Source organism: Cariama cristata, unplaced genomic scaffold (assembly GCF_000690535.1).
Source record: "Cariama cristata isolate BGI_N322 unplaced genomic scaffold, ASM69053v1 scaffold1577, whole genome shotgun sequence".
NCBI classification, from domain to species: domain Eukaryota; kingdom Metazoa; phylum Chordata; class Aves; order Cariamiformes; family Cariamidae; genus Cariama; species Cariama cristata.
In genome coordinates this window covers 5,889-25,771 of record NW_009628196.1, presented here as the reverse complement: position 1 = coordinate 25,771, position 19,883 = coordinate 5,889, and the positions used below count along the sequence as shown (strand labels likewise).

The 19,883-nt window shown below is 43.9% G+C and overlaps 1 protein-coding gene across 1 annotated transcript; it reads right to left on the bottom strand.

Annotated features, from left to right (window-relative positions):
• Positions 1-3,364: 3,364 nt before the first annotated feature.
• Positions 3,365-19,588, bottom strand: EVA1A (eva-1 homolog A (C. elegans)). Its single transcript, XM_009704702.1, has 4 exons — positions 19,495-19,588; positions 15,345-15,509; positions 11,110-11,283; positions 3,365-3,735 (listed from the first exon to the last, which is right to left on the bottom strand). Exons 1-4 carry the CDS (start codon positions 19,586-19,588, stop codon positions 3,365-3,367), a joined length of 804 nt encoding a protein of 267 aa, XP_009703004.1.
• Between the last annotated feature and the right edge of the window lie 295 nt (positions 19,589-19,883).

The window sequence follows — 19,883 nt, the reverse complement described above, 5'->3', positions numbered from 1 at the left end:
AATAGGTTCACATGGAAAATTACCTCAGCATCTTTTTATCCAAAAGGTCACTGATTAGGAAATTCATTCATGAAACAGGAGAAGTTGATTTCAACTCTTTTATCTGTCTTGGGGAATTTGAATAGTGTGGTTTTGGAAACAGTATTTCACTTTAATGTAAAAAATCAAGTAAGCATGGAAGTAAGAGAGAGGAGCTATGCATAACCTCCTACAAGAGGGATTCACATTAGGCTGGTACAAAAGCATTTATTCTCCGATTTCTGGCTCCATGCATGTTTAAATGTTTCGTATGACACAGTGAGTACAACACAAAAGATTGAAACCAGACAAGTCCAAAGCTCTGTATTCTTAAGACACTCTTCTGAGGGGTGAAAAATATGGATTTGGCCCCCCTCCCACAGCGAATGCAGCTCTTCTGCACTCCAGGTGAGTGGGTTTGCTCTGTTGGTTTATAGAGTTAAAGGCAAACCATCAACTCCAGCTCCATGAATTTTGATTGTCTTTGTTCCCCCAAACTATTCAGCACTTTTGGGACAAATCCAGAAATTGTTACAGAATGACTTTAAGTCTTTCCCTTACGGTAGCTCAAAGGATTGTATTTTTTCTTTTTCTTTAGTCAAAGCCTTTTTAGAAATGCATGGCCCTGAGACAAAAGGAGCTAGAAGGTACGTAAAAGTATTGCATATTCTGTGAAGACAGTGAGTCTACTTTTGTTACATCTTGTTACTTAGGGCAAGGCTGACCTGGGCTTGTCTGCTCAACTCTGCTCCTCTGTATTGTCGGCTTCAACTGGAAGATTTACAGCAGCACCAGCAATGCAAAGGGAGGGTTGTTCACCCATTTGTAACTTGGGTTCAGTTGTGATTTACATTTGAAGCAGATATTTTAATCCCTCAGTTGCATATGAGGTATACTCAGACTTACTGCACTTGCTCTTTCCTCTGGTCAAAAAAATTCATTTGGGAAAATCATATACATAAATCCATTTATTTATAGTATTTTTAAAATCAGTTTTGCAAGCTATCTCCCAGAACCCAGCACTCTAAATCTGAACAATTGCTGTCCTTTAATCACCAAGGTTGAGGGACTGTATCTCATTATAGGGGAAAACACATGGCCAACAAAACTGATCCTGCTGACCTGATCCTGTCGTTTTGCTCCTTGACACCCTCAGCAGCGTGCACGTGACGTTCCAGCTAAAGGACAGCACCCGGCAATGCAGCCAGGTTTGGGATCTGCCTCCTGCTTTATTTCTAAATATCAGCTGCAAAATTACATTCCAGGTCAATATTGAGTCTTTCTATTTGAACCTTCATGGGATCAGGACCAGGAATCGCTCTGCAGTACTAGTATTGCCTTCCCGGGTGAACTCATCTCTCACCATCCGGCCTTACCTCTGACATTCCCAGTACCACCAGTTGCAGTTACTCAACTTTGTTCTCACCCTGCAAGAGCTGGGAGAAGTAGTTGTGGGCACTTCAAATGCAGCTTTCCTCAGCCAGAGAAGGAGCCCCACAGTGACCCCAAAGAGTGCCAAGAAGGTCCTTGGTGTCAGGGGTCTGTCCCACCATGCAGCTGTTTGGCACAGCACATGAACCCTTGCAACCCCCTTCTAACATCCTCAGTCATCTTGTGCGCAGGTCCACCCACCTTCATCTCTCCTTAAGGCTAGGGGAAAGCTCTGGGCATTCCGAGCTTTTGGTCATTATTTGCTTTGCTGGCATTTTGTGAACTCTTAAGACATAAGATGCCTAAGTGACAGAGGAGCACATCCCAAAGCCATGCAGGCTACAGCAGCATCATACAGACTTGAAAAACTCCTAGTTTTATGACTGAAGTGATGTGAACTCATGCTTGGGAGTGAGTAGGGTGGTGATATCCCATTGAAAATTCCATGGGACAATTAAAGGAGCACTAAAATATATTTCACCTTTTTTCCATGTATTTTTTTGGTTCATTTAACATTTGCTTCTGGTCCAGGTATGATTTGAGTCTAGGGGACAGACTCAGAGCATCACGAAGTCACTGGAACTTTTTCCCTCGGTGCAGGTAGGCTTTGGGATGGTCCCTTGAGAACCAACACATTGCTCTAGCTGCTCCTGCCCTGTGCACTGCAGAAGTAGATCGATGGGCTGCAGCCAAAGTAGAAAGTACCTCCAGTTTCCTGCATGCAGAATACGTCAACCTTGATTGCTTGCAGAGGTGTGCTACTCTTCCAAAGCATCTCCCTCAAGCAACACCTATGCCAAAAGTGAGAATGCATGTTCAAATGTATTGAAGCAAACCAGAGTTTATTTAGCATTTATTACCCATTCTGTTGTCATATGTGGCTTCTGCTGTCTCCATTTTCCTCTGGTAAACATAGACCTTTTTTTTAATTATTTTTTTAATAAAATATATAAAACATTGTGCATTGCTATCCATAGGAAAACTGTAGTTTAACAACAAAAAAAAAAAAGAATAAGGCACATTCCTGTGCAGCATCTTCAATTATATATATATATATTTAAAACAAAACAAAAAGAAAACCCTTTTCTACCTCTTTGAGGTTGTTAACTTCTCACCAGTCACTGACACGTCTCTTATATTACCATAATTTCACTGTTGGATGTGGGTTGGGTTGTGTTTGACAGGGGCCAGCAGGGAGAACAGACTCAAAAAAATAATAGGATTTTATCCCTGAGGTGTCAGTAAAAAAACTAAATGTTCCCATTGAAAAGGAAGATGAAAAGACAGCCATAAATAACTGAATACACTATGGCAAACATCCAAGCACCGAGATGATTTCACGATGGAAGAATCCCCCTCCCCCCCATCCCCTAGTTCTTAACAAGACATATTTGCCGTTGGGTTTTAATTAGGTTAATCTCATGGCTTCTGAAGTCACAAGACAATCGGTCAGGATGCACCTCCCCCTCCCTTCCTAAATCATCTTTCCAGATTTGTCATTTTGTTCACAATTCTCCCACAGTCCTCAGGAAAGGGAAACCAAAAAATTCTAAATGAACACCAAAACCAGGACGACTTGTGTCCCCAGCCAAGAGAGGAGCACTCGTACCGCAGCATGCCAAACTCCATGTCTCACATGGAAGGACTGTAATTGTCACCTTCCTCCCTGGTATTAAGAAATGAAGCTGGCAGCCACCTCTGTTGAAACCAGAAAGCATCCGCGAAGAGGGGAGAGAGCAAAATGTCAGGGAGAAGAAGATGGGGAACACTTTATTGCTGTCCATCCACACTGCTCCAGGTAGCATGCCTAAAAGGAAAAGGGCAGACACGCATGTAATATTCCTTCCCTCCTTCTCCTTTATCACGCGTGGAGGAGCCCCAGGGTGCAGGGCAGGACAGTTGGAGTCCCCATCACTTAGTAGTAACGGTTGAGGCTCCTGGTCCCTGGGATGTCTGGCTGGCCATTCATCCAGATCTCCCGGATGATGCGCTCTCGCTCCTCCAGCCGCTGAGCTCGCTCAAGCTCCTCCGCCGAAGTGAAGACGTTCATGTTCAAAGTCCTCTCGAACCTGCGGTGCCTGCGGGCAGACAGGTCCGAAGTGGTGTCCGAATCATCATCGCTGTCGCTGCTGTCGCTGTCGCTCTCCCGCTCCCGAGGAGGTTTTTTCACGGAGGAGCGTTTGCAGTCAGTTCGGCAGGACACCCTTAGCACCAGGGCCAGCAGGGTCAAGACGAGTCCAATACACACTCCGGAGACAAAATACAGAGCAGCCCGCTCAGGGTTTTCTGAAAAGGGAAAGAAAATGATTGTCGAGAACAATCCTTAAAAGAACAAAACACATACAGCTCCTGTGTGCACATACCAGCCACAGTCCCTGAAGGGGTAAAGTTTCTGATGGTTCCATGCCCTCCTTCGCCTCCTTCCCCCAGGGAAATCAGGAATGGGAATTGCTGCCAAAGCATTTGCCCGCATGCAGAATGTGGGTTTTCTGCAGTCATGTCTTGGAGTTGTTTGGAAGGAGAAGGAGCAGCCCGCAGAATTAAATGCTAATTCCAGTGGCTGCATAAACAGGGCTGACAGAAGGGTGCTGCACACCCAGCAGCAGCTGAGTGCATCTTGCTATTGCATCCATTATCATTGTACTAGGAATAAAGGCGATTACAAAGCTTTATATGCTCTCCATGCTGTAGCCCAGCTGAAATGAGAAGCCTTGCAGCATGGAAAGATGCATATTATTTATTCATAGGTTTCATTTGCTTATCTAAGGCAAGTGTGCTGGCTTTCCGCCCAGACCACCAAAACGTATACCTGTGCTACACAAGCATAGCTGGAGTCAGTGCACGAACAGGATGAATCCTGCATAGTCACATTTCAGAGGTGATATAACACGACTCCAAAGGATCCAAAATGCCTTTTGAACTAGGTCATCTTGTTTATTTACTACCTTAATTTTTTGGTTCATGGGACTACTTAGAAGTGTAATTAGGATAAATATTGTTACTGCAATTCCCCTGGGCTGAATCATCTTGGTTTATAGGTATGCTGAATGAGTGAAGGTGAACCGAGCAGAGGTGTCAAGGCCAGCTCTACTCTGCTGTGTCTGTTGGGAGTCCTGAGTTCAAGGATGGAGTCAGTTCCTCAGATGAATTTTATTCCCTTGAACTCAGTGATGGAGCTGTAACAGTTCCCACCAGCTGAGAGCCTGACATTCAGCCCCAAAAGATCTCTGCAACTAAAAGGCTCCACTTTACCTTCACTTCTCCCCACTGTGCTTTTAGAAACTGCCCTCTCCATCTGATTTCCTTAAAGTTTGCCGAAGGTGAACTGGAAAGCATTTGGAGATATTCAAAACTCAACAGGACAAGACTCTGCTCTAACTTCAAAGCTGGCTCTAAATTTGAAGTTAGCCATTTTCTGAGTAGGGGGTTGGACCAAGTGACCCCTGGAGACCCCTTCCAGCCTAAATTATCCTCTGATTCTGTGGTCAGAGCCCAAACACTGACGTGTGCACAGTTCAAGGCAATGCATAGTTCAGTGCCTGGAGATGCTCATGGAATAGTTATAGGGACAAAACACCTTTGTGCTCTTCACTTCTCTCCTACCAAACGAATCTCAAAGATGACTGACAAGCTAAGGTAGAGGAAAACATCATGGTAGTCTGAAATCTGGCTAATAAAACAGGAGGCTGTTGCTAGAGTGGTTAGTGTGGATGGCATGAGGAAAAAAACAGGCTGAAGAGAGACTACAAAAAAAAAAAGGAGAAAACTGCAGCAGACGCATTCGGTAAGTCCAAAAAAAAAAAGAGGAGAGAAATGCAGCAGTAGTTGGAAAGTCAAGTGAGACCAAAGCCAGAGGTTTTAAGCTAAGATAATTTGACAAAAATGAGACAGCAAAATTCCAAAGGTAAAAGAGAGGATACCAGAGCAGGCATGAAGCATGTGCCAATGGGCCTTGTAGCAGTCTTTCTGAGTAAAGTCCCGGCTCCAATGAAGTTAGTGGTAATTCTGAACTCAAGGGGCAGAACTCAAATTAAAACTGTAGCCATGCTTGTGTACTAGCAAAGCTGCTGCCCATCTGGTACTGTGTGAACAGTAAAGAAGTGGTCTAAATTCCAGAGATTTGAAAACCTCAGGAAAAGTGGAATCACACACTGACATAGCTTCTACCTCCATGTGCAATGTAACTCAGGACAGTAACTGCAAATCTTTCTTTGCACGTAGGCCCAAGAAGAACACACAGAGTGTGGGAGCATGGGAAGAACAAATGAGCAGGACTGATCTGTTTGTCCTGGAAGACACTTGGTCCAGTCTGTCTCTGCTCTGCCTGGCTGACAGGATGCCAGGCACACTTCCCTGAGCACCACGTTCCTGCACACACATGGGCTTGATTTGGTTGCATTAGTTCCACTGCTCACTCTTTTAAAGCAACTCATAAAAAAACCATAGATTGGAGCCTGAGATGCAGACACATGCGGTTTCTCTTCTCCCATTTCTGTTCATGTCCTGCTTTTCCTTTCTCTTCCACACTCCTTTTTCCATGCTACTGTATCCAGCTCATGAGCAAGCTGCACCTCGATTGCTACTTAAGCAACCATTTTTCATCCCCTGCTTGTGCTTGCATGTATAGCCCTTCATGCAGTGCAATGGCTGTAATCGAATCTTTGGGCTCCAGTGGCATTTATGAGCTCCTACAGCTACTCTGTCAACATCTGAGACACTGTCTGGACTTCCTCACTGAGCTGTAACCCTATGTTCAACTGCAGTCTTGGCATTTATCATACGTACAATCCACTCACACAGCAACATCTCTTTTTTTCACAGCAGAAAGAGTAACTTAAGCTAAAAACCACGGGCTCTGCTTTTTCTCAGTCAAAGTAGCCAAGTCAGCAATAACCTAGATTTGGGGGTTTAACAGTTGATTAGTGATTTTGAGAGCCTCTCCCATTGCATGTTCTACTTGCAAAGACCAAAAAGGGGCATCCTTCTCAGCAAATGGATGCTCAGCATCTTCCAAAAACTAGAAGGTGGCTCAGATTCATCATACCAACACAGAAGCTCCTCAAAACACTCATTCTATTTAAAAAAAAACCCTCTTTAAAAGTGTATGGACATCAGCAGCAGGAGTTAACATAGTTTTGATATGCATTCATGTGTGTGTGTGTGTGTGTATACCCATTAGCACATGAATTTTGAGCAGTGTAGCTTTTTCTTCCACTGCTGTGGATGACAGCTTAGAGTTGTTTTTCTCCTAAACTTCTAGCAGGATTCAGTTGCTGTCAATCTCTTTAGTTAGGGTTACCTTTCCCCTTCCTGGTATTTCTCTTTCTGGACTGAAAGCATTGATGAAAATGTCACTAATTCAAGCCTGAATTTAATCCATGCAGACAAAAGATATATGCTCTTTATAACCCTCTATACAAAAGCCACCATTTTCTAGGCACTCAAACTGGTCAAAAATTAGAAACACATTTTATTTTGTTTTTCCAACCAAACCAGCAGCAATTACGGAGCCTGTTTCCTGAGGGCTAACAATCTGCTGGGAGCATCAGCCCAGACTGCCATTAATTCCCCAGGAAATGCCCCAGGCCAAGGTTGTTATTGCTATTATAATAAATTGTTTCAATAAATAAAAAACAATCTAGGCATTAACGCTGCTGGCTTCCTGTGATGGCTTCATGCATTCAGAAACCTCAGTGGGGAGGAAAATTTCAGAGGGCCCCAGTAAAAGGCTCAGCATTAAGCATGGCCAGACAAACAGTAGGAGCAATATCTTCTAGGGAATTTACAGTTAGTCCCACAGGCTGCCGAAATCCCCTGGTAGAACAGAGGAAGCTCTCCAGGAGCCCCTTATTAACAAGGCTCAGGCCAAGCAATCTAAAAGTTGGAATGATCTCCCCCAGGTTGTTTTTTGGAAGCCCCTCGTTAATAACTTGGCAGCAAAGCTTTGCTTGTGGAAGAAGAATAAAACAGGGATATGTGGAGGTTTCGCTCCAACTACTTCAGCCTGAATGCAACGACAAAACTGGAGTAAGTCTCCTGTCCAAAAGGAGGCACTAGAAGTACTCTGATACAATTTGAATGTTTAATATTTGTATAATCACGAGCGATGGCTCTGGTCTTGCTGGTAGACTGTGACCGCAAAGACACTTTTGGCTGTCACTGAGACTGGTGAAGTCTTTCCAAACACTTAGATGGGTTTTAGAACAGGTCCATGAGAAATAACAGGTCTGAGGTTTGTAGGCAGAGATTGCGTCTAATTAAAAACCCAATTCTATGAAGAAAATCAACTTTCAAATTAAGGGCATCTCTAAGTCTTTTGCAAGACTGAACTCTAAATAATATTTATTTGTTTGATCAGCTGATAAATTCACTCCTCGTTGACAGTGTTCACTCTTTCTCCCTATTTCTGAAGAAATGTTGTTTTCAAGGTTCTGGAAGCTGGGATAAGACTAGCGCCTAACTGACTTTGATACTCCTAACCATGATGATGTCTGCAAACAGATTTGACAGTGAAAACCAAAACTCCTGCAAAGAGGCTGTGCTTCTTGCTGTGCTGTGATTTTTCACTCCTCGATTGTCAATAGGAACATTCCCAACTTTTACATGGGAACAGCAGTCAAAAAGATGGTGGAAATGTGCACAGAGGCTTTCGCTAATATTGGCATGTCTCCCCTCTGTGCACTGCAATACTCTGCATGTGTGAGTGACTCAGCCTGCAGACTCTTCATCTGCAGCTGCCCACCCAAACCTGCCATTTTGTGCAGAAAATGTGAACACCACTGAGGACAGAGAGGAACCCACTGATTTGTGGATGCTCTCCCCAGGCCAAGAGACACCCCACTGCCAGGAGGCAGGAAAAGTAGTAGAGTGGATCGTCCTTTCAAGTATGCACTTTACCCATGAATTATCAAGTGCCTGTAGCTTCTTTTTCCTGGAGTACATCACCCTCTGCCCCAACAGAAAAAACATCTTTAAATTTTGCCTCTGCCTATCTATAATTTTCTCTTGCAAAGTCCTGTTTTGAGACAACTCAGCAGCACAGGGAAGCCCTGAACACAGTAATTTCAGTCTGCCAAGTTTAGCTGAGGGACCTTTTTAGTGTCATGAAACAGAGCAGTTCTTGCACTAATGTTTTTCTTTGGCACCAAGGCTGTGGTCAGGAGTAGTGGGAAGATGTGTGAACCAGAACCAGTCCTCCCTGGCCACCCGATACCCTGCCTCTCCTGAGCCACTATAAAGGCTCCTCTATGGACATCAAGAGCTGCTCTGCCTTCAGCCGCCTTCAGGGCCCCAAACTCAAGCAAGCACAAAAATTTCCAACTGTTCTGCTACTCAAAATCTGCAATATGAAGAGGGATGGCTTTGCAGGGTTGTAGTTCTATGCAAATGATATTTGTGCCCTGTGACACAGCTTGTCTTTGAACTCATAATCTAAAACCTCTCCATATTCACGTATAACAAAATAAATCATGCCAAATCCATCCTTTCTGCTAAAAGCAGAGGGGTAAATTATGTGCAGCAGATAAAGATGGCTTAGGGCATCTGCTCTTTCAATCCATGGGGCAGCCATCAATTATTTTTGTAATAAATAACAAGCTGAACATATATATCATTGAGACTAAAACCGATCTAACAGCTATGGTTAAGTACACTGGAAAACATGAGCAACAAGCTCCTGAACTCAACACTGGAAATCAAAGTTGTAAGGTCTGTGTTTAACCTATTTGACATCCAGTGGATGTGAACACATCACAAGGAGACCACATCATGAAAGGACAAGTAAATCCCACAGCAATAAGACAGTTAAAGCCGTCCTTATTTATTATTTGTGCTACAGCAAAATCTAAAGGATCCTGCCAAGACTGACACCTTGTGAAGGCAATGAATCGAGGCCTTGTGCTCTACAAAACGAATGCAAGGTCAAAGAGTTCTGCTGTGGTCAATGGACGCAAAGTCCATGGGGCATCATCAACAGCCCTGAATCATAGTCCCAATCGTCCCTCACTATAAATCCTACAAGCTTCTGCTGCTCATTACTGTTCAGATGAGGAAAATAATAATAACAGCATTTTATTTTATAGTGAGGTTGCTAATGCAGGTATTTTAAATGGCAGCTGTAGGTAAGAGTGGGGGAGAAGTGTGATGAACAGAAAACTCCTGTAAAGTTTGCTTTTTCTAATCTTTCCTTACAGAAGTCCATGCAAGAAAAAATATATCCTACTCAGCTGTCTTTTGTGAAGAACACTTCTAATTCCACTTAAGCTGCCTGCTACTTAAAGGTGTCACAAAAAAGACAGAACCTGATGCCACCACTGGACATGTAGTAGGGCAGAACTTTGGATTCACCATTCATGATCCTTTTAGAAGGACTCTTCATTACATATGCAGAAACACTGTTACTAATCGACTCAGTGATTCCAAAATGCAAAGTCCAAGTTAGTTAGCTGTTTCAAATCCAAATCCTTGTCTGTAACAGCATGGTAGTATCTCAGCAAGAGCACAGCACCAAGAATGCATTAGTATTTAATGAATTAGTAAGACTGAATGGCACACAGACATGCAAAGCTAGCTCACAAATATTGGTGGTCTAGTTATACAGACCTTAGTGCTCCAGAATAGCATAATTGCATTACAATGGTGCTAGCAGACTGGCTGCAGTACACAGAATTATTAACAGCATGTAGTAGAAGAGCAACACATTAATATTACCAGCAAGGCAACATTGCGTGGCAATAAGCATTGCAAGGTAATAAGGATACAAACCTGTCATTAAACAAATAGAGAACACCTATAAGAAAAAAGTCGCCACAAACAGTATGTCCTGCCTCGGGAGGCTAGTTACACAGAAACCAGGGCCCTCCTTCTGGGGGAGGCAGCAGAGATTGGCCTAAAATATGCTGAATTAGTGCTTCCGATGCTATTCAGCCAATGCTCCTCCTTTTTTTGGTTAGGTCCTCCAACTCTGCAGGCAATCCCTACTGCTTACAAGGTACCTCATGCAGTTGTGGGATGGGAAATATTTGCACTGCATCACCTGCCTCTGCTGTACTTTTTGCTGTCAATGGTATTGACCCCAAGCACTCAGTAGGGCACACAATCTTTATTTCAACTTTTAACGTGAATCTTACTAGAAGACTGCTCCTCTGTTACTTGAAAGATACATGTGGGTGAAAGATAAACTGTGATCCAAGGAAATCTTACTCTAAACTAGATTTAAATAAACGATTAAGTAGACTCTCAAGTTACTTCATCTTCACACTTCTACTGAAGATAAGCCAAACTCTCTTAAGCAGGGTAATGATATGAGTGCTGCTTATTTTCCAAATTACAGGACAACAAGCTTGCTTCCCTAATAAGCCAGGCTTTGATCTCCAGGAAAATGAAGCATTAGGAATAATAACACATGTAAGATTACATTGTATTTAACTCCAGATGAGAGCAAATCCAGCGGAGAGCAGAGCACAACAAGCCCTGTTATATACTGTCTGCTAGAGCTGCCCTGGTCAGGTCTTTCGAGAGAGAATTTGCTGAGAGAAGGATGAAAAACATAAACAGTTCAAAGAGGCAGATTTAGCCCTAGGTGACTGTGAAAAGTGGGCTCAATTGAGGGGTTACAAAGCGCTTGCAAGAGCCCAGAGAGATGGCAGCAGCAAGACCTACCTGTGATAAAGGCATACGCTGCTAGGATGTTGCTGAGCAGTGCCATTTCTGTGCTAACGCCCACAGGCTCCATGCTGCTGTTGAGCACCGGCGGTTGTGTCTCATCCACAGGAAGAAGGAAGGGGCTGTTGTCTAGAGGGTAGAAGGTGGCTGATCTCCCTTTCTTCTTCTCTGCTTTGAAACAGAAAGGGAATGAGGAACAAGGCATATGCCCCAGCCCTACCCTGCCCTATCCCCACCACGTCAGCATCTGCATTCAGAAATCTGGAGCTACTCAACAGCAAGCCACCTAAACTTGCCCATTTTTGGGAGGTAACTAAACCTTCTCAGGCAGTTTCAGCTGAGCACATACTCGGTCTGCATCCAGGCAGCATCTTCTCTCCCCCGTCTCCTGCTCTTTCATGTCACCACTTAGACACACCCACCTACGCTACAGCAAATATATAATCAGGTTTCTTTTCTCTTATGTAAATCAAAGGAGTCTTTATCAACAGTGGGTTCAGCTAAGCTTGTAATAAGGACTGGAAAACATGGGCAGAGCCGGCAACCTTGTGCCGGTGTCACACTGTAGTGATCCATTCACACCTGGCAAACAGACATTCTTTCTCTCCAGCCTTTGCGGGGAAGGGCAGACCTGAGTTTATGACTTCCTTCAGAAGCCCGCTCGTATTGTGTTTCACCCAGACACCATTTCCCCTTTGGAGAGGTGAGTGAACATGGGTTAATGATTTGATTTTATTTGTTGAAGACCGGAGCTAAGGAGGCAGCTAATTCCAGGAGTCTCAAAGAGACCCTTTCAGACCTTATCAGCTCGCTGCTGAGTGCTCCCTGCACCTTGATCTGCAGGCAGACACCCCCACTAGTCACAAAACACTAATTGTTTTAAGCACATGAAAAAGTCAGTGCACAGGATCCAGCTCCATCACCCACGTGATTGTTTAACTATAGCTATTATGGTTTTTCAGGCTTCCTTCCCTGGGTGTCTGGTTCTGGCCAAAAGCAAGCATCACACTGTAAAATCACAGATTTGCATCACTTCTCTGCAGGTACTAAATTCAGGAAACTGTCAGGTCCATCTCCAATGATGCCATCAGTGTCATGCAAGCAAAGGCACTCTGACAGCAGCCACAATGCGAGATGGTCTATGTTCACTGGCTGCCTGATCCATCTCCTTTCCCTGCAAACCTGGCAGCGTGAGACATCACGTTCAGCTTCCCACTGTGCGTGCCAGGAAGCAGCTCAGCCTAGGGAAGCAGTAATAGAAATTGACGGGTGTCAAAGAGAACAGGTAATACTGGATGGAGAGGGACTGAGTACATGAACGTGCATGCAGCGATGCCAGCTCCTGATCTGCCTCGGAGGAGAAGCAGTGGGGATGGATATCCAGGTGTTGCTGTGAGGGAGCAGCCCAAAGGAATGTGGGCACAACTGTATGCAGCCACTGAAGAGCTGCATGGCCTTGGGACAGCCACATGTCACGAGCTACCGAGGTGTTAATGCCTGGCCCTGAAGCAAAGTTTTTAAACATGGGTGCCTGGGTGGCAGATCCGAAAGGGAAAAATATCCCAAGAACCTCTTGCTTTAGGAGAATAGAGATCACCAAAGATCTGTTGTACAAATGGAGGCATTGGGGCACAGAGGGTCAAGGGCACATTCAGCAGGAAATCAATAGCAAAGTTTTGGAAAATCTTTTAATTCAGATGTAGACACCTATGTGCCCTCTAATCTTTCCTTTATGCTCCCTATCTGGTAAATCTATGTCTGTACAAGTGGTTGGATTTTTCTCTACCATTGTTTCTGCAAAGAAATCCATAGAAGCAGGGTAAATTTTTCATTTCTAAAAACTGGATGCTTCAGAGCATCTCAAGTTGTACTATGCATCTAAACTGAGGCAACTGAATCCTGCTATTAGTTGACAGATCCTAGAGAATCATTCAGCTCTCCCTGCAGTAGAGACTTAAATCTTGATTTATTTGCTCATATACAGACATCTAAGACACCGCAGGGTCAGGAGGACATCCACACAGAGATGGCAGGTATGAGAAGGGATGTAGGGGAAACTCTTACCCTTCCAGGGCAGCATCTAGAAGCCACGTGAACACCCCAGGTCATCTCAAATGACGCATTTATGTGGGAGTAACTGAATCCTGCCTGAGATGTCTACATACTGCAGTCTGGCTCTGAATGAGTTAATCTAAAATCCCTTTACAATCAATGAAAACGAAGGGCACCACCAGGATATAATCTCATATATATTTCATAACCATATATCTCATCATAAAGAGGACTGTTGAGTTAGGTGGCTCAAGGTTCCTGCTAGGTCTTTGAGGGTTTTCTACAACTTTCCATTAAAGTCCAGTTAATGTGACTGGACTGCAGCTGTACGGAGCTGGTAAGATATGAACCTAGGGCCTCTGCACCATGCTCTCTCACATGTCCAGTTCTGGGTTAGTGATAACACACCTGCCCCTCACTGTCCATACATTCACAGCATCTCACTGGGACTAAGGTTTAAATTATACTTGCAGTAGGGTCTTCCATGTGGATGTGCCAGATCAGCCAGGAAAGGCTCAGATGGACACCATTATTTCTGTTGGGTATGGGGCATTGCTTGCAAACCAAGCTGTGCAATAACGGTTTATTTAGTAGGCAGAGCAAGGCATAGCTCAGTACGGCATAACTTCTCTCATATAAGGATGTAAGAAGAATCTTTTTTTTTTTTTTTTACTTCTGACTTATCCAAAGAACAGATGCAATCAAACAAGTTGTTAAATGAATACTTGTCTGCATACACTATACTCCGGCAAAGAGCACCGCAAAACCACAGAACTGGTTTTGTCATCTGCAGGATTGTACAAGCACAGACAGGGAAGACAGAAAATGACTGGAGTTATGTAGGAGGGAAAAAAACAAACAAACACAATTTCACAAGGGCCATGTGCTGCTACGCCATGCAGTTCCCTGGTCTGCCATTCATTCCAGGATCACACTAAAAGACATCCCCTTTCCTTCTCACTAGCTTTGAAGACCTTGTCTATGCCTACTCAGCTCACCTGCCACTGGTTTTCTCTTCACCACCCTTTCTTAGCTGTTCCCAGTCACTTGAACTGTTTCCCTTTGACTTTATACCAAAGCGGAGCAAAATTATTTCAGCTAGCAGTAACTTTGCCCTGCACCACGGTATAAGCATAGGAGAAGTTATTCATGATACCAGGCTGACTTTAGCAAATAGTTTAAATAAAAGAAATAAAACTGGAAGGGAGATTACAGAAATGTCCAAACATTTCCTTTTGCTATTTTTGAAACATTCTTCTAGCTTTTAATTTCAAAATGACATCTTTGTTTGAAAAGTGGTGCATATTTTTAAAATGAATGAATAAACAATGTGAAAACTAAATAAAAGGTGTCATTTGTAGAAATGAAACATTCAGATGAATGAAAATTAGTTCAGGATTTTTTTTTTCTTGCTTAAAAGAATCATCAAGATCACGAAATTTATTTTACACTAACTCAAAATTATTTTCCTTGATAATTTTTCAGTAAGGCCTCCGAAGTGACAAATCTGTTATTGCCAACTCTTAATTATCTGTGGATTGACTATCTAAACTGTGGATTAACTTTGCCAGGAGTGTAGACAGAGACAAGATAGCTCTGCCCATACTCACCCTAGAGCTGTCTCTGGGAGCACAGGGTGGGAATTTCAGAAGTAATATCATAGACCATCCCCTGCATGACGGGAAACACAATGCAAAACCACTGACTAAGCCAATACGTGCTCACCTGTGCTTTTCCTTCATTCATACACCATCCCTTCCTCCTACTCACCAACCCCTATAGATAGCTAAGATTTGACTTCATTCATATCTCTTGGCTTTGCATTTTATGAAAATAGCACCATATTTCAAAACTCAGTTGAAAACTTCTCTGTCTCCTGTGAGGCAGATCTACCGTCTCTGCCTTGTTTTTTTTTTCTTTGCCACTGTATTAGACAAGTCTGCAAAGTAATTCTGTGATGAGTTTTGACATGCATGGCCATGACTGCTATTTCAAGAAACCCGGTGTGAGTTTCACAGTTCACTTCAGTCCATCACTAGTCACGCCTTGAAGCTCCTCTTTCTGACTGTGACATGGATGGGGCTTGGGAACAATAAAGAAACCCAGATAAAGGGAGATAGAAGGGAGCAGTTACCACAACACAGTTAGGTTTGGACCAACATCGCAATAGTCATAGCTACCTGGGAGAGCTTGCCCTATGTTGGAAGGAGAGACATCAGAAAGGAACACGCCGTCCCCTATAACATTGGGATCAAACACTCTTGGCTGCAGCGGAAAATGTGGCTTCTGAAATCCTTGGTAATTGGTTGGTCTTGGCTGGGTTTCATGCAGAAGCTTCTTGGGAACTGAAAGAGAGGAGTAAGAAGAGCACAGTTGTTAGAGTGAGTTATTTCAGCTGGTCAGAACGAGAATTATCACATTATGCTATGGGCTCAGCTGATACTTAATTATACCATGTGCAGACCAAACAGACACTCATTTACCACTATGATGAATGCTCTCTAAATGCCGGCACAGAGACATTCAATGAAAGAACGTTGGACACTATAAAGTAATTAAGATATTGTTTATTTACAATTAAGCTTTGAGACTAGACTAAGGATGAGATTCAGACATCTTATTTAGTCACCCACCTTAGAAACTGAAATGCCTAGTAAGCCAGGCTTTGGCCTCAGCCCTAGGCTTCAGAGCCCTCCAGCTAGACACCTCTGTTCCTACCACGGCAGCGGGCTGGGCAAGATGTCCCATTAACAATGGGGACTATAGGGCATGCCTGAATTACTGCCTTTCTCCAGCCATCAAGTTGCTGGCTGGAGACTGCACATTAGAAGTTTCTGCCCATTCCAGATTCACAAAACCAGCCTCTGAAGGATGCTGCTCAGGTGAAATCATAAAGCTTAAATCATCTGCCACAGAAGTAAGAAACTCCACCTGTAAGAAACCCTCCCCACCCTGTGAGATCCAAAATACACTGTTCCCCATCGGGCTTTAGCCTTTAAGTAGGGGCTAGGAAAGGCCCATTCTCCATTCCGACCATCCTGAGAAGAAGGGTGAAGACTCAGCTAATCCTTGCTGCTCTCTGTGTTTCATCAGCCACAGCGTTAGCAATACATAGGCAAGAGAGGTTAATATGTGACAGTTTTGTCAGGACATCTGTGGTCTCTTCTTCGGACCAAAGCATGCCTTAATAAGAAGAGTATTTTCTCCTCCTTGAGAGTATTTTCTCCTCCTTGATGTTGCAAGGCCAGCTCTTCAGCTGTACATCCAGGTAAAAAAATCAAAGTCGGTGTAGCTACCTCAGTGTACACCCACTGAAGGTGAATCCACACAGAAATTCGCTAATTTGCCCTGTAGGGACAAAGCAACATGTCATTTATGGAGTTGAACCAGTTCTCCGCCTCAGCCACGGCCGACACCTGAGGCTATTTCAGAGCAAAGTGCTTTTCCATACAAAGAGAAGAAACACGTATACAGGCCATTCTGCTCAGAAATTAGAGGAATAGAGTGATGAAAGACAAAAACAAAGAAATTAAAATTTCCAGAGGCGAAAGATATATTTTCCCTCTCAGTGAGTGTATAGTAATATATACATAAAAGCATCGTTTTGTCCCTGCAGACAATCAAGATTTTAGTGTGTTAAAGACACAGACTGCTGAGAACTAGGCACAAGTTCACTAGACCCACAGAAACCCCAAGAGAAAATTTCTGGGATGCTCAGGTCTCCTTTCTCCAAGTCTAAATGGCAACTGCCTCTCTGGTCCCACACAGGATGCCCTCTCCTCCTGCCTCAGCTTTCCCACTGCTCCGTTGCTGATCGTGCTATCTCTCATCTCCATTCTTCACAAGGGTGTGAAGAAGCGTAATTAAAAATGCAAAGCACTTTGAGATCCTTGGCACAAGCATGAAGGAGGACTTGGAAAGCGTGCAACCCTGGAACAGAAAGGAAATTCCTGCCTGCCCCCTGCAGCTAATCAGCTGCCAAGCTGGAGCATGAGATTTAATCACGCCCATTAAATTTGCCTGCATAACTACAAATATTACTGGTGGGGGACATGATCCAACCACCTTGTTTACATTGTGTTCGACTTACTGTCTTTGCTGAGGCAAAGAAAATTACAACTATATTTACTGACTGACCTCCTATATTAGGCTGCCAAGATATCAGCACTGGAGTTCTTGCATTATTAGTAGACTCATGCTAGGTCAGGAAACAGACCTAAAACCCCACAGTTTCTGAATATCAAAGAGCTGGCATAGCAGTTCCTAGTGAAACCTGAATTGGCAACTGTCTTCTGATGGGAAGGCAGCAAAAGAAACACATCCCCTGTGAGGAATTAGACAGAAGCAAGGTGGGTACTTGTGCCATAGAAATATCAGAAAGTCTGGGGACGAGGTGGGTAGAACAGGGATTGTCCTGCAAACCACACAGTCGGGGAGAATTTCAATTCTGGGTGCCTAATTTGAGGCACCAAAAGGGACCCGATATTCAGAGGGCATAGGGCTCAGCACTCTCCAGAAATAAAGAGCCCTTTTGCTGTATCTCAGGCTGAGGACCTGAAAGGCATTTAAAAGAGACAAGTCAGTTTTCCCTTACACACTTTTCATCCAAACTGCATCCCACTAACCTGTTGATATGCATCCAGTGAAGAAAATGAAGCAAAAGGAACAGAGGCAATTTCTTAGCAGATTTTGACTAGTCTTTCATGTTTCAGACTCACTCTTCATAAACACCTCCTTTCATCTCCCAGTATTCATGGCCATCTCTGGGGCACAACACAGGCTGGGTGGATCTGCATCTTTCTTTGAAAAGTTGACACCACCAGACACTTAAACATTTAAGCCAAGTAGGGGAAAGAATTAAGCACACCCAGGGAATTGAGTTTTGGCTCTTTCACCTTGGCATCTGTGCCACCACAACAACAAATGCTACCTAAGGGACCAGGAGAGGAGTCAGGGTAAAGCAAAACGTTGCTAAATCAGTCAGCAACTGGTCAATAGCATTCCAAGGAAGAGTAGAGATGGAGAAGTATTCAGAGGGAATCATTCATAGAAACTATTTATTGTCAGAGCAGCTTAATGGGGTAGGGTTGTGCTGTTATCTCTTTGGGATGGCAGAGGAAGTAAGATGACTACCAAGTAGGCATTTGGTGCCTAAAAACACAGGTGGCTATGAAGAGAGATTCCCAAAAGCAGACATGTGCTTAACGTCCATGATTAACATGCACTTTGGTACTTTCAAAAATCCTAAGAGGAGCTTGTCTTCACTTCAGCGACTAAACCTCTTTAAAACTGTGTAAGCAACTTAGTGCAACACAGGATGTCTAGAGCACACGAACCTAGGACTTTCCCATTTCAAGGGACCGTTTTTCTCTGAGGACTCCATAAACATCTTGAGGACATTTTGCAAGCAAAGTCCTATCTCGGCAAAGAGTAGAGTGATGGCACGCAGCAAGTCTGCTCTTTTTCTCGTTTATACGACGCTAAACCAATACACAGGTTAGATAGCATGATTTAGAAAGACAATAAAATGGAAAGGCTTTCTCAAATGCAAAACACCTCACAATTTCCAGTCAGCTTCTGTGTGGCAGCCAGCTCCACAAGAAAGATTAAACATCTGTTTCCTTTGAAATACCCTCCTTAAATTCTCCAGAGAGGAGTGCATCTGACACAAAGCATGGCACGAACTGAAGCAAGATGTCAAGAAAAGCTATTTATGATAAAAACCACCAGAAAAAAGTACCTGGGATTTTAGTCTTATCTCAGCATCAAGCACAGAAATCCTGGCAGGGAAAGGTTGCCACTTGGCCTGCTCCATTCAATCAAGTGGAGAAGTTAAAGCAACTCAGTCAGCAGAACAAGTGATATAGGTGGACAAGGGGGGAAGAAACAGGTTCTTCAATCAAAGTGTTAACATGCCTGATACTCAGGAGCCCTGCACCTCAAAATGCACACGAGAAATGAGTTGGGATCATCTGGAAGAGAGTTGAACTGTTCTGGGGACCTCTGGGGACCTTCGGTCTCTCAGGGGGTAGCAGTCAGCACTGAGATGTGGGTATTTATCAAATGATAAAATTCTCCAGTAACGTGGGCTGGGCAGCAGAGCAACGCAGGCAGAGGTGGAACTTTCCAAATGGCAAGCCATGCTCTGCCACCCATCCTGGGGTCCACTCAGGCATTGCCGCTTGGACTCTGCATGAGCCAGGACTCAATCTGGAGAGCGAAGTGTCACCATTGCCGTGACATGCCGTGAAGGCACCTGCAGAAGGCGGTTCTAGGTTATAAACCTGCAAGGGAGCTTTTGGATCCGCAGGTTCATTCCTCTGCCCTCACAGGCTTTCAAGTCTTTATATAATCTCTCTGCATCTGTTTTAAAAGCAGTCCCAGCTACCAGCTCCCACCACTCATCTGTCTGAATCAACGTCATGCTAGCAATAATTTATACCAGTTCCCAATCCAAGACCTGCATTACCCATTTGCAATGAATTAATGGTATCAATCTCACAACCAAACCTCACCACCACTGCCTGGCAGCTTCCCTCCTGCAGGAACAGGGGCAAAGGAAAATCAAAGCTGGAGTTTGCTCTCACCGGCAGAGCAGACCCATCAGATTCGGGTACAAGCAACCGTCAGGACAGTGTGAAAAGGCACATGCTGGTGCTGCTGACTGTATCCTTATTTGTACTTGGTGGAAACTCCTTCTGCTGGGATTTTCACACAAA

What these genes read in the sequence shown, in the direction of transcription:
- EVA1A (XM_009704702.1), bottom strand. Translation starts at nt 19,588, where the DNA reads ATGACGTTGATTCAGACAGATGAGTGGTGGGAGCTGGTAGCTGGGACT. An exon ending in ATATAAAGACTTGAAAGCCT is followed by an intron (nt 15,510 to 19,494) that starts GTGAGGGCAGAG and finishes CCTCTCTTTCAG; the next exon opens with TTCCCAAGAAGCTTCTGCAT. An exon ending in AGCGTATGCCTTTATCACAG is followed by an intron (nt 3,736 to 11,109) that starts GTAGGTCTTGCT and finishes TTCCCTTTTCAG; the next exon opens with AAAACCCTGAGCGGGCTGCT.